Genomic DNA, 13757 nt, shown 5'->3' with positions numbered 1-13757 from the left:
TCACCTTTACTGGAAAAATCATTTCATTAAATATTTAGTGAAATCTTATTTAATCATGCGCATCTTACTAATTAGGCTATTTCTTTATGCGGAAAAAGCGAAAAGAACGTTAAAAGTTTTAAAATAAAATCATGATTCTCACTCCATTCCAAAAAACACAAACTTTTGTGAAAATTGCCTAATTTTGGAATAGTAGTGGAACAAGCACGTGCGCCACATTCATTCGTGTTGGCAACGCCATTACGGTCGCAGGAGTTTCCTCATTTCTTTTGATTCGGCAACGAAAAAATCAAGTAAAATGACCGGCCCACAGCGGAGAAACACGGTGGACAGCCAGAAGTATGTGGTGGAGAAGATCGTTGGAAAGCGCATCGTAAGAGGTCGTCTGCAGTTTCGAGTCAAGTGGATGAACTATCCGATGAAAGCGAGCACATGGGAGCCAGTGGAAGCATTGGGCCACCTCTCGCGCTTGCTGGCCGATTATGAGGCGAGGCAGTACAAGCGCTTCCGGAAGAAGCTGGCCAAGGCGGCAAAGGGCCCCAAATCGCGAGCCAAAAGCAAGGCTAAGGGCGCCGCCCGCCGACGCCAATCGCGCCACGTGCCCAGTGCTCAAGCAGTAACATCGGCTACATCGGGCTCGGCCGCAGCGGGCCAAGGAGCAAATGGGGAACGCGGCTCATTGATCGGCAGTAAGGAGCAATCATCAGGGAGTTCGGTGGTAGCTCGAGGAGTTGGTCGCGCGCATGAGCGCAAGCGTGTCGATCCGCTGGCTGTGGAGCAGCCAAGGATCGAGGGCGTGCAGCATACGAGCCCTTCACGCGGCACATCCGCGCAGGTACCGGACTGGAAAATGGAGCCGTACAGGGAGTCCTTCGGTTTGGCGCGTGGCCTGGAGCTGGAAATGGTGCACCACTGCTACTTTGTTCGCAGGCAGCTCTTCATGTTCGTCACCTGGGTGGGACACCCCACGATGGACGCGGTGCTGCTTAGCGACATACGACAAGCATATCCGATGCCAATAATTAAATACTTTGAGAGTTTAGCCTTCCCTAATTACAAAGATGCCTGAATTCAAGGGAATCGCATTTCAAACATAGATTAAGCGTTTTTTTTTTAACTCCATCTAGATAGCATAGCATTTTAATATGTTTGTACACAGCTCGATCGTCACTATGCGATTGTTTGATCATTAGTCAAGCTTTCCACGACATGTGACCAGATTTTAGTCGCCTTTCCAGCTGAGCTTCCGAAAATCTGATACCTTCTACTATGGCGCCATTCGCGCAGCCTCACTGATTGTGAACAAGTAAGCGGATACGCAAAGCATAAACACCAGCGATCAATATCGGCGGAAATCACACGAGTGGCTGAAGTCAGCGAATGTAAACAATGCATATAAGCCAAGTTCAATGAGCCAAATCCAAGTAAACAAATGAATTTAGCAACAAAACCGGTTGCTCCTGCTTATATTGCTTTCGTTTCGATTCTGGCTGCTATCAGAAAAGCCCAAAACTCGTGTCACAAAAGTCAAGAAGCATCCGAGCTGATAATACAGCTCGGGAATTAAACAAAAGCGTATTTTTTCGTTTGAAATTAATAAATTCAATTCGGCACGTGCGCAAAAGCGACAATAATCAAAATGTATAATGTACGCGAATAACCTTTATTGTATTTCAAACAGAAAGTGCAAATATATTGTAACGCTTTTAGGAATCTATGTTTGAAAAAAATGCACTCTGTTTGCTCTCTACACATTCACGTTTATAGAATTCAAAAATAAAACTTTTGTACTGCCCATCTATGGTATATTGTGTCGCTTTTTTCACTGTGTGTCCGTTGGCTTTCGGTTAATTGGCACTTGGAAGTTGGAAGTTGCCCGGCTGGTTTCTGCTTTCCGATCTGGGATCGCCACTTGTCGAGCTGACCCCACTGCAGTCCGCACCTGGCGCTGATCAAGAACGGAGGATGCGCATTCGGTCTGCCCGTTCCACACCCACCCGTGTGTATCTGCACCTTCTGATGGTGTGGCTGCCACTTTTGGCAGGTGAGTACACGAATACCTGATCGATCAGGGGTTTTCCCAGCTCAGTCGCGTTGAGTGACAGTGACTCACAGGAAATACACACATCCATCCAATGGTACTTTTTCGTCGCAGTTCACGCCACGCCCGCCATAAGTCCGCAGTCGCTGCGCGGCATCATCTTCCCCAAGGAAACCTTCGATGAGTGCCAACTGGACGACGTGGCGCGGACGAAGGGCACCTGCCGGCGCATGGAGTACTGTCCCAGTGCCCTGAACGGCTGGCTGGAGCGTCGCGAATCGCCCAAGACCTGCTACTTTGTGAGGTTCGACCACTACGTGTGCTGCGCCCCAGCTGCAGCTCCAATTGTCACCCGATCCAGCCAGCAGGGTAAGATGTCCCACATACACAACATATCCATGTCCACCAATAGCAATCATATTGTATTATTGCAAGTATATGTATCAATATGAAATGGCACTAGCGGCATGCAAATCTTATTTCTATATAAACTGGCTTAAGATAGTATATAGCTTATAGTTTTGATAGTAGCCAATTAGTATAAGCTATTACTCATTAATATTTAATTTAAATATGTACAAGAACAGGTTTTTGTTCAAATGCCGCAAGTGATAATGAGTTAATTACGAAATCTTGTAAATAAGTTTCATCCATGACTAAGCACAGGGTATCCCCCTGGCGTTTCCATTTCCCCCAGCCTGCAACGAACTGAACAAGGTGTCAAAGGTCAAAGAGAGCGACGAGTTCTTCGTGTCGGTGGTGGGCGGCAAGCCCACCCGTCCGCGGGAGTTCCCCTTCATGGCGGCACTGGGCTGGCGCTCGAACTTCGATCAGCGGATATACTATCGATGCGGCGGCGCCCTGATCGCCAACAACTTTGTGCTGACCGCAGCCCACTGTGCCGACTTGGGCGGGTAAGTTGGATCCGCTAATCGGACGGGATGTTGAGCTCCTAATAATATCGCCTCCTCTCCTCCAGTGAGCCACCCAGTCAGGTGCGCCTCGGTGGCGACAATCTAACCCTGACCGAGGGCGAAGATATAAGCATTCGGCGCGTGATCATCCATCCGGATTACAGTGCCAGCACGGCGTACAACGATATTGCGCTGCTGGAACTGGAGACGGCGGCCAAGCCGGAACTGAAGCCCACCTGCATCTGGACGCAGAAGGAGGTGGCCAACACGCTGGTCACGGCCATTGGTTATGGGCAGACCAGCTTCGCCGGCCTATCCTCCGCCCAGCTGCTGAAGGTGCCGCTGAAGAGCGTGAGCAACGAGGAGTGCCAGCCGCACTACCAGAAGGATCAGCTGGCCCAGGGCGTGCTGGGCACGCAGATGTGCGCCGGCGACATAACCGGCGAGCGGGACACCTGCCAGGGCGACTCCGGCGGACCGCTGCTCATGCAGGACGGCCTGCTCGGCTATGTGGTGGGCATCACATCGCTGGGACAGGGATGTGCCAGTGGACCGCCATCGGTCTACACCAGGGTCTCCAGCTTCGTCGACTGGATCGAGGGCATTGTGTGGCCAGTGCAGCAGGTGACGAACACACCGAAGCCCATCCAGATGGCGACCAGTCCCGAATTCGATCTGCGGGCGACGATCTGAGTTTTGCTTTTGACAACTTCATATATACAGGAATAGATCTACAAGATGATCCAGCAAGAAATTATTTGAATATTTACATACACATATATTAGGCAAATCAACCAATTTCAAGATGACGCATGGGAAATATTTATTTATGAGCTCGTTTAGTGTTTAAAACTTTATTTAAACTTACCCGTAAGCGAAAGCCAACTGCATATCAGCGCATATCGAATCAACAATTGAGATTTAAATAAACAGAACAATATTTATAGCAATCCATGTACGTTTGTTGGATTGGGTTTCTTGTTTGGGGAATCATGTTGCTTTTTCAGCCGATACCCATTGGATAAACAGCTGCGCAGCATGGATATATAAGTGGCCAGAACCACAGGAGACGGTTACTTGAGCACGAACCGCCGACCACCGACCACCTGCAAGATGTACCGCACCGAGACGCTGCTGTTAATCCTGACGAGCGTCGGGATACCGTCACTGGCCTATCTGCCCGACGTGAACATCTTCACCAACTACCGCACCGAGGTCTATAATGGTATGTGTGTATTGGTATTGGTGGTCAAGTGTGGCGGACTAATCAAGTAATCCTGCAATATCGCTAGGCATTCCATCGGAGATTGATACCACACCGTTCGTGCGGATCGGGGATAACTACTATTACATCGAGCCCATGAACAAGGTGAATTGGTTCCAGGCGGCCGGCGCCTGTCGCATGATGAACGCCCACTTGGCCTCCATCGAGGATAAGCCGGAAATGGAGGCGCTGATCAAGTACATGAAGGCCAAGGGGTTCAAGAACAATGACTACTTTTGGATATCGGGCAACGACCTGGGCACCGAGGGCGCCTTCTATTGGATGTCCAACGGCCGTCCGATGACCTACGCCCCTTGGAACGGGCCCAAGCAAATGCCGGATAACTACGGCGGCAACGAGAACTGCGTCCACATGTTCGCCACCCGGGAGATGATCAACGATGCCAACTGCAAGATCCAGATGCTGTACGTCTGCGAGGCAACGGAGCCCAAAACCTTCAAGTTCACCTACATTAAGTGGTAGTTTTCGATTGGTTCTAAATAAAAGCTGCTTAATATCGAAATATTGATCGTCTTCCAGTGCAGAAACCATAAGTTTAGTCGGAGATGGGTCAAAACCGACATGTTTTACGAATATTATACTATATATTCAAAAAAACAAAAGTTGTAGTTTTTGCCGGCTTTTATTTGTCGCATCGTTTTGCTTATCGCTTCCGTTTTTCTCTTTTCGCTAATTATACAATCAGTTAGATTTACGATTTTTGCATACTAAATTGTTACGATTCCAATTCTTACACAGCTATTGAACTCTATCATATACAAGTATCGATCGATTCATTTGATTCACTTGAATTGAATTTAGTTGCGTTAAATGTAGTTAATTAAATTTAATTTAATTTATTAATACCCACTAATATCGCGACGACAAAAAACTGTGTGTGTGTTTCGAGTATATGCACACGTATTATGAAAGTTGGGAACTGCGAACGGAACGCAAAGGAAACGAAACGAAGGACAATGGGCAATGATGGGCAAAGGATGAAACGAGTTCGAACGCATGGAATCCAGTAGGGAAATGGGTTAGTTTTACAGTTAGTTCTGCGGCTTACTTGCTAGGCTAGGCGAAATCGTGATCGATACTGAAAAAATCTACGACATAACCTCTACATTCTAGCGAGTATGCGCATGTAGTGGTGTCTTCGTGTGTGTGTGTGTGTGGGAGTGCTTATGTGCTTACATATGCTCTGGTACACAGTTATGTAGTCTAAGTAGTTGTCGATTTACGATTTACCATTTACGAGTCTTACGTGGCTAGATTGCTAATTCTAAACATTTGTTTGTCCACATTAATCCACAAGTTATGCATATAAATATTGTATATTTACCAATTAGTTAATATTAGTAACTACATACATATAATTCATATAAATATTCAACAGACGAGTGCATAAATTTAATAATTCTTATATGTTACTCTCGCTCGCTCTCTCTATCTCTCGTTCCTTATTACTTTATCTCGCTCTATCGCAACCGCCTTCTCATTCTTACTAACGGCTCATTGCCCCGTCTTCCCCAACTTTCTATGCTAACTTTACCGTTAAGTGTCCCTCTCTGTTCGGGTATCTGTGTGGGGGAGCCTTTGCGCTTGTGTGTGTTTGTGATGTGAGTGAGCAAGTGTATGTGTAAGGTGGGCTTCAAAGCTGCCAGCTTCTAGGAGTCGTCGTGCGAAAGGGAGAGCGCACCTTCGGCCTTTGTCAACATGGAAAATCGCTTTATTCACACTAGGCAACAGAAAAAAAAAGATATTGAACCTAAACTCGATTTTTGAAACTTTAGGTTTTGAACCACTCAAGGTCGATATTTCAGATTCAATACTATGAACTCTTAGCTCACGATTCACCAACTAGCTTAATATGTCGCAACCGTTCACAAATACGTTCGAAAGGAAAGCTTTATGAGAAAGTAAAATAGAAGTTAAATATTAAAATATTAGATATTACAAAACACAAACAGATATTACAATACAACAGAGAAATCCATATTCAAATATGTTTTGATGTACAATTTTTTTTTGTATGTCATTTACAATCTCCAAGAATCAGAAATGTTGCGCTTTCAGAATGAAATTTTAAATATTGCCGCCTAGTATTACAGAGCTCTACGTTCGCGACTCGATTGACAAACATATTCGTAGACTATTAAGGTGACTTTACAATTAGTTGGGTTTATGTTTCTGGTTTGTGTTTTTTGTTGTTGTTTTGCTTTCTTTGTTTCTTTGTCTCTTACAAATGGAAAGAAGAACAGGCTAAAATGTTATACATGTACAAAGTCTAAATCTTCTTTTCTACTCTTCTGCTAGCTCCTTTTCGACGTGTTTTTTACAAACCTTTCTCAAAATGGCAGTGCGTTTAGAGGGGGCGTGGTTGGTGGGGCGGGAGGCGTGTCACAGGGGGCGGTAACTAAGTATTTACAAAGATTTGTGAACAACTATACAAACAAATGGCAGGAATCTATGCAAAATGCACAACATTGCATAATCATAATAATCAATTAATAGTAAATAAGTATAAACAAAAGATGCGTTGTAGGTTTTTTGCTTTTTTTTTTGTTGTTTTGTTGTTTCTTTGTTTTGTTTTTTTGTTTTTTTTTTTTGTTTAAGCTTAAAAACACAATTGCTTTGGGGTTGGACAATGTGTTCGAACAAGTTAAGTAGGCTCACAAACTTTTTATGGGAAGAGAGATTAGCATAATTTCATACTTCAGTTTATCGATCTTTTAAACCCTTACAATCTACTTATGAGCTAACAGTTATGGTACAATTAACTTTAATATATATCTATATATATAAATACATATATATATAAATACATATATATATAAATATATATATATATATATTGTTTGCTTTCATGTTTATTTTAGAAACAAACTGAAATACATTTAGCGCGATCAGAGGCAAAGTTCCTAACTCTAGGCTTAGTAGGTCTGCGTCGCTGCAGCGTAAAAGAAAGTAATCGCAGTTACATTGGAACTGCGAAGGGAAGCTTGCTTGAGGAGATGGTTTAGGATTAGGCAGAGGCGAGGGGTCCGTGATATTTATTAGAAAAATGCAGCATAGTTTACAATTAACCTGAGAAAGAAATGTAATCCATAAATATTGCTAACTCTCTTTCTCTCTCGCGCTCTCTTTCTCTCTCTGTCATAGACATACACAATATCCTCCTACATCCTAATCCTATCGCTCGTCACGCTGCTGATCCTGTCCGGACCGTGACGAACTGGAGCTGCTGCTAGCAATGGATGATTCTGAGGATATGGAAATGATTGATATTGCTGACGACGAATTCACCAGTGTTCCCCTCAGCGGCGGCAGTCGGCTGTTGTTGCTGCCGCTGCTGCTGCTGCTGTTGCTGCAATTGCTGCTGCTGTTCGACGCATTGCCAGCACTGGTGATGGGCGATCCGCCCAACGATTTCTGGTATCGACTGCCGCCGCCCACCCGCAGATGCTGCGGCCGCTGCTGGTGGTGGTGCTGCTGCTGATGATGATGTTGTTGTCGGTGACTATGATTGCCATGGCTGTGACTGTGATGGTGTTGCTGGTGATAGTTGGAGGAGGAGTTGGACTTGCTCAGCTGCTGTTGCATCGGCGGTGGCACGTAGTACTGCTGGTGGTAGTAGCCGCTGGAGTTGTGGTTGCTCCGCTGGTTGTAATTGCGTCCGCCACTGCCGTCACCGCCTCCCCTGCTGGAACCGGTGCCGCCGTCACCCGGTCGTATGAAGCCATTGCCTCCAGAAGTTTCTTGTTGCTGCTGATTTTGCTGTTGATCCTCAAGCTCGGGGTCCATTTCCTGGGCAGCGATGTGTGCGATTTCCGGCTGTTTTGGTGGTGAAGAGGTTATATATGTGTGCTTGCTGCTGCTGTTGCTTCTAGTCATGCTGGCTGCAGTTGCTCCCATGGTCTTTGGATGAAATTTTGTTTGGGCTTTCGGTTTCAGATACAACCGGGACTCAACTGCGGCCAGCATGGGAGCATAGCCGACCACCTGATGCCTGGGCATTAGGCAGCCGGCCACCACCAATCATCATGTGTCAAGGCGGGGGATTGTGTGCATTACCGACGAGCCTGTGGATGAGCTGCTGTTTCCGTTTCCATTGCCATTACCGCTCCAACTGTTCGACGCTGGCATTCCGACCGCGTGCACTGGCATGGGCATGGACATGTTGGACAGGCCATTTGGCGGCGATAGCGTGATGTCAACGACTTCCTGAGCACCCGACGTCGTCTCGACAACATCACCGTCCTTGCTATCCTCGGAGTCATCGCCCGACGAGGTGCTGCCGCGTCTATGGCGCGACTGCGATTGGTTCTGTGACTGCTGCTGCGCGTGGGTATGCGCCGTTGCATTCTGTTGCTGTTGCTGCTGTTGGACTCCGCCGGCTGAAACGCCCACGGTCACCACCGCCATCGTTGTAGTCGTCGTTACAGCAGATACAGTGGTCCCGGTCACATACGGCTGGCACAGATGGGCGCCAGGATGCGCGTGCCCGTGACTGTGCGCATGGCTGTGCCCGTGAGCGGTGGGCACCTGCACCGGATGATGGTACAGCTGCTGGACAACGGCGCCCGAGGGCATAATCACATATTTTGGCGCCCCATTGGCGGTGGCGTACGCAGTGGGAGCGGCAGTGGGCAGCGGCGAGATGCGATCCACCACCACCAGATGTTCGAAGTTCTCGCGGATCCATTCGCGATAATCGATCACGTCGTCGGTGATGTGGATGATTCGACCTGCATTGGCGAACAAGGGAAACCAAAACCATTACAAATCCACATCAATTCCACGAAACTATTGGTATATACGCGCATATAACAAAATTGTTGTTATCAACGTGTCAGCAGTAAAAATTGCTTAGCTATATGCAATTTTGTACTGTGAACTGTTGGATTGCATTAAAATATTTGTATTTTTTAGTTTAATTAGCTAATGAAGCGTGACTATCACTTACCCAGTATCGAGTTGACGCGCGGATCAATGCCGAGAAGGTTGAGCGGACTGACGGCGAGGGCGAGCACGCGGTAGGCGCACTTGAATGCCTGTTGCACCTGGAAGACGCCGTAGCTGCTTCGACCGATATCATTGCCCGGCGTCAGCGGATCCTCGATGCACAGGAGCGAGGGACGATGGCCATCGACCATGTCACGCTGCAGCTCATCCTTGGGCATGTAGCGGCCACCGTTCTTTATGGAGATCCCGATCTTCATGTAGTTGAAGCGACGTCCGTAAAGCTCGAAGAACTCGAGGAGAAGCACCCCCAGATTGGCTGTATCGTGGTAGATACCGCGCGGATGCATCTGCAGGAAGCTGATGCACATAAGGATCAGCGAGTAGGAGGAGATGCCCCCCGTGAACACCTCGTTGAGATCGCGGAGCAGTAGGAACTGCTTCAGCACAAGCACTAGCTTCTCCAGCACTGGATAGTCGCGCTTAAACTTCTTAATCAGCTCCGCCGACTGAACACCACTCTGCATGTTGAACGATATGTCTACCTTCACTTGCGTTTCCCGGTCCGTTAACTTGATGATGGGCACTGATGCCTTGTCCAGAACACGCACCGTACAAGCCTCGGCGATACCGCGGCTCACTAGCTCGAACTCTAGCGTTCTCAGCGGCAGCTTCTCCCACAAACCTGAAAGTAAATTGAAGAAAAAATAGGATAAGTTAATAAAGCCCATCAATAAAATGTCAATGCATGTGGGGGCCACTTAAAAAGCTAGTCCCGTCCCTTCACTCACCTAACACAACGAGATCTATGTCGGAGGTGGGCAAAAAAAGGCCAGTGCGAAAGGAGCCAAAGATCTCGACTACCGCCTGTGGCCAGATGGAATGGACAACGGCCTCGATGCGCTTGACCACCTCGTTGCGGATGGCGTGTTCGCAGGGCGTGGGCAGGACGTACTGATAGAAATGCTCGATCTCCTCGTGCAGCCCGATAACGCCCTCGCCATACGGATAGTCCGGCTTGCGCCACGGTTCACCCTTGTACTTGGCGATCATCTCCATATGGTTGTTCATATAGTAGTGGGCTCCGCCAGCCTTGTTCTCCGGCCGTTTCTTCCGCGACGGATTGTAGTAGATGCTGTTCGTTCGGCTGGCGGGCGTGGTCGTTGACTGTGGCGGGTTGTTGCTGGTATCGCTCATACTAGTGGCTGGACCAGTCGTGGTCGCAGCTGTGCTTGACGCTGTGGTCACCGGACTATTTGTACCGGTACCTCCTGCTCCTGTTGACGTTCCCGTTCCTGCTCCTGGTCCGTTGGTTGAACTGCTGTTGGCGGGTGAGTTATTGTCCCGATTCGTGGTGGAATCTGCCGACGAGCTAGTGCTGCCGCCGCTGGTGGGGTTGATGTTAGCGCTATTGCGCTGAGTGGTCCCGTTGAGCTGCTGCTGTTGTTGTTGCTGCTGCAGGATCTCCAGGGAATCCGCTCGTAAATTGAGCACCCGATTTAGCGAGCTGTAGGGTCGCGATAAGTAGGGTTTGGCCGATGAATTGTTACCAGTGTTATTGGTCGTGTTGGTGATAGTGTTATTGATGTTATTATTATTGTTGTTGTTGTTGTTGTTGTTACCACTATTGCTGCTGCTGCTGTTGCTGCTCGTGCTCCCGTTGATCGCCGTCGTCTGCTGTAGCTGTTGATTAAGCAATGCGCCCATCTCCTGGGCATTCGTCTCCCAAATCTTTAACCATGTGCACAACGATGGTCCCTCCTGTTCCTTCTGAAACCAGCCAACAAATGGATCCATTCAAGACGGGTTCACACGGCTGTTGGCTGGGCGGGAAACGAGAGGGGCGCGCGTCTCTCCTTCGCTACGTCCTTTCTCCTCTATTCTCTGCGTCCTGGTGGTCTGAATATATAGACGTGTCTCTATATAGATCCGATGTGATATTTGTGCTCCACAGGGAAAAATTAGCTATAGTCTCCTGCTGCCGGGACTACACCTCTTTGAATGCGGTCAAGTGCTGCAAAGAGTGTCACAAGAAATGTTAATTAGTTACCGGAGTCGGAGTTACGCGTATCTATAGCTACACATACGCTACGTTCAACGGCTCAAACACTAGAACTGTCAACAGTTTATTATTATGACAATTTTACACTAAAGTCATTGCCATTTTAATTCAGGTATATTCTGGTATAGTGGACTTTTCGATCTTATTTGTTAACAATTAATGTGAAACAAGGCTGAACTCGTAGGTTGAATAATATTATTAACTCATCACTCAATAAATATGCCAGTGTTGCAGTTTTGCGATCATTGTTAGCACAATTAAAAAAAAAAAACTATTGAGAGATTGGCTTATATTAGGAAAGTTCTGGAAGAACCAACAGCCTACATTTGTTCACCAAGTACAACTTTGCACATTTCCATATAATCTACAGTTATATTTCGACGCTTTAACCAGACTCATTGTTTATGATAATCCCAAGTAACATTCAAGTAATTTGAAAAATCAAATAAATACTGATATCAAAATACTGTTATCGATGTAGAGGTTTTATGTTACCTCGGGGGATAAATAAACAAAGGAATGGGGTGGAGATTGGAGAAAAGGAAACAATAGTAACAGTAGTTGTTGTTGCTGCTCTTGTTATTGTTGCTCTTTAAAAGGGGTTTGCATGCATTTTACACAAAATGGAAAGCGTAAATGGCAAACTATTGCAAATTATGCGCTCTTTTTCTACAAATAGAAATGCCCCGCTCTCTCTCAAAACCCCCACCCCCCTAACCCTTTCAAGTGAACGCTCTTGTTCACTCCTTTTTGCAAACCAACTGCAGCTGAAGCGTTTAAAGGCGCCAGTCGAAAATTGTTTTTCAGAGCGCAAAAATCACACATACACACACGCGCTAGAAAAAAAAAAACAAAAATGGGCCACAACAAAATGGCTTTTCACATACGAAAAGCAAATCAAAATGCAATAAAAACAACAAGCAATACGAAAAAAAAAATAGAAGGAAAAACAGCTCACGAGACTCCGAGACCAGCAAATAAATGACTTCCAAAGTGATATTATATCTCGCACCAATACACTGATAGCTACTCTAGTTTTGTGCAGTGTGCGTGTGACTCTGTTGGGTGTGTGCGTTTGTGTGTGAGTGTGCAAGGGCGTACAGGTGGCCGTAGTAAGGGGGTGGGAGTGGGAGCGGGACAGCACACATGCACATGTACCGAAAGGCGGCTTCGATTATGCAAAAAAAAAAAATATATAGTAAAAAAAAAAAAGGAAAAGAAATATCGAAAGAAAGGCAGAGAAACCACTAAGTGCACACACACCTACACCTAATGCATATTTTACCCGATACGATTTTCATTTGCTGGCTGAATTTTCGGTAAAAAACTTAGTTGCATTTGGCAGAGGAAAACTCCCGTACACCCACACATATTTACAGCAGGCCATCGCGCACATGGACTTGTACATTTTAGGCAAATTAACACTTTCTTAATGTTGGCCAGTATTGGCTAACGTCACAAGGAAAGCAAGCGAGAGAGTGCGGCGAAGTGATATTGAAGAAAGGCAGTGAGAGCGATTTATTGTTTTAACCGGCAAAAAACATGCAAAGGCTCAAATTAGTCGGAGTAATTAATTGCAGTGGATATCGATAGACGGGCAGCGGTGTTGCCACCTGACTGCTAAGGGCTCTCTCTCTTTACAGCACTGTCCGGGGCAAATGTAAACATTTAATTTATGCAACCGCTGCAGTAATTAAGCGAAAATCAATTAAGGAGACTACTCCAAACGCACGCCCGCTCTCCCCCCGTATTCTATTGCACGCACACACATGCGTATCGAACTGCTCTTCACATGATTTCTCGCGTAATTCAGTTGGAATTTTTCACACACAATTCGTTTCTTCTTTTTTTTTTTAGCCGTTTTACCTTGACAAGTTTTGGTTCTCGTTGCGATTGCGTTGTATTTCAAGTTTATCACACATACATATACTCACACCTACACACGCAGCAAAACGTGAACAAAATACACATGGTGGTTATACAAAATAATCCAAGTTATATTATTGTGCAGCACAAAACCCGCCCAAAAATTAATGGAAAATTACAGTTGTTGTCGGTCGGCGTCGCAACTGCTTCTTCCGCTCTTTCTTACTGTCTCTCTCTCCCTCCGCATTATATATCCTTATAAGCACTAACAATTTCTGCTTCTCGCTCACTTTCGTTGCGCTGACGATGGGGCTCTCTCTTTCACTCCTTGCTGCCTCTATGCCTTTTATGCACACCCCACACACCCGCACACAGAGAGACATTCGCAGCACATACAGACGCACACGACTGGTTCTTTCGAGAATCGAACATTACCGAATTTATTAAATAGCGCTTCACAATTGTGCATTTCCTGTGCAGATCGCAGGCCTCAATCGTCGCCTTTTTGCAGCGTTCCCTGTCAATTTCTGTTGATTTATATTGCAATTTGCGTGCGAACACGCGACCGTTTCGCGATAGAGCTGGTTCACGAATCGATTGATGTGACGTTAGTGACGTTATCGATAGACCTGATAAGCGAAAGGT

General features: G+C 46.4%; 4 protein-coding genes across 5 annotated transcripts; 3 read left to right on the top strand and 1 right to left on the bottom strand.

Annotated features, from left to right (window-relative positions):
• Positions 1 to 133: 133 nt before the first annotated feature.
• On the top strand, positions 134 to 1806 carry LOC116802189 (chromo domain-containing protein LHP1-like). Its single transcript, XM_032725729.1, has one exon. It carries the CDS (start codon positions 299 to 301, stop codon positions 1067 to 1069), a length of 771 nt encoding a protein of 256 aa, XP_032581620.1. The 5' UTR covers positions 134 to 298; the 3' UTR covers positions 1070 to 1806.
• On the top strand, positions 1302 to 3905 carry LOC6619831 (serine protease snake). The gene is made up of 4 exons (XM_002044008.2): positions 1302 to 2044; positions 2156 to 2410; positions 2739 to 2955; positions 3021 to 3905. The coding sequence occupies exons 1-4, from the start codon at positions 1966 to 1968 to the stop codon at positions 3646 to 3648; spliced, it is 1179 nt and encodes a 392-aa protein (XP_002044044.2). The 5' UTR covers positions 1302 to 1965; the 3' UTR covers positions 3649 to 3905.
• A 140-nt stretch (positions 3906 to 4045) lies between these two features.
• Positions 4046 to 4744, top strand: LOC6619830 (C-type lectin 37Da). The gene is made up of 2 exons (XM_032725478.1): positions 4046 to 4180; positions 4248 to 4744. The coding sequence occupies exons 1-2, from the start codon at positions 4069 to 4071 to the stop codon at positions 4700 to 4702; spliced, it is 567 nt and encodes a 188-aa protein (XP_032581369.1). The 5' UTR covers positions 4046 to 4068; the 3' UTR covers positions 4703 to 4744.
• Positions 4745 to 4843: 99 nt separating this feature from the next.
• On the bottom strand, positions 4844 to 13721 carry LOC6619829 (non-canonical poly(A) RNA polymerase protein Trf4-1). 2 transcript variants are annotated; one of them, XM_002044006.2, is made up of 5 exons: positions 13548 to 13721; positions 9976 to 11198; positions 9189 to 9869; positions 8297 to 8970; positions 4844 to 8056 (listed from the first exon to the last, which is right to left on the bottom strand). In XM_002044006.2, the coding sequence occupies exons 2-5, from the start codon at positions 10979 to 10981 to the stop codon at positions 7415 to 7417; spliced, it is 3003 nt and encodes a 1000-aa protein (XP_002044042.1). In that variant the 5' UTR covers positions 10982 to 11198; positions 13548 to 13721; the 3' UTR covers positions 4844 to 7414. The 2 variants fall into 2 exon arrangements, with proteins under 2 accessions (XP_002044042.1, XP_032580861.1); XM_032724970.1 differs by lacking the exon at positions 13548 to 13721 and adding an exon at positions 12614 to 12683.
• Positions 13722 to 13757: the final 36 nt, after the last annotated feature.

Source organism: Drosophila sechellia, chromosome X (assembly GCF_004382195.2).
Source record: "Drosophila sechellia strain sech25 chromosome X, ASM438219v1, whole genome shotgun sequence".
Taxonomy (NCBI): Eukaryota; Metazoa; Arthropoda; class Insecta; order Diptera; family Drosophilidae; genus Drosophila; species Drosophila sechellia.
This window is presented reverse-complemented; position numbering and strand designations above follow the sequence as displayed.

Coding starts and splice junctions, on each gene's coding strand:
- LOC116802189 (XM_032725729.1), top strand. CDS start 299: ATGACCGGCCCACAGCGGAGAAACACGGTGGACAGCCAGAAGTATGTG.
- LOC6619831 (XM_002044008.2), top strand. CDS start 1,966: ATGCGCATTCGGTCTGCCCGTTCCACACCCACCCGTGTGTATCTGCAC. Junction 2,045..2,155: donor GTGGCTGCCACTTTTGGCAG/GTGAGTACACGA, acceptor TTTTCGTCGCAG/TTCACGCCACGCCCGCCATA. Junction 2,411..2,738: donor CACCCGATCCAGCCAGCAGG/GTAAGATGTCCC, acceptor CATTTCCCCCAG/CCTGCAACGAACTGAACAAG.
- LOC6619830 (XM_032725478.1), top strand. CDS start 4,069: ATGTACCGCACCGAGACGCTGCTGTTAATCCTGACGAGCGTCGGGATA. Junction 4,181..4,247: donor CCGCACCGAGGTCTATAATG/GTATGTGTGTAT, acceptor CAATATCGCTAG/GCATTCCATCGGAGATTGAT.
- LOC6619829 (XM_002044006.2), bottom strand. CDS start 10,981: ATGGATCCATTTGTTGGCTGGTTTCAGAAGGAACAGGAGGGACCATCG. Junction 9,870..9,975: donor CATAGATCTCGTTGTGTTAG/GTGAGTGAAGGG, acceptor ATTTACTTTCAG/GTTTGTGGGAGAAGCTGCCG. Junction 8,057..8,296: donor GCTCATCCACAGGCTCGTCG/GTAATGCACACA, acceptor CCACCAAAACAG/CCGGAAATCGCACACATCGC.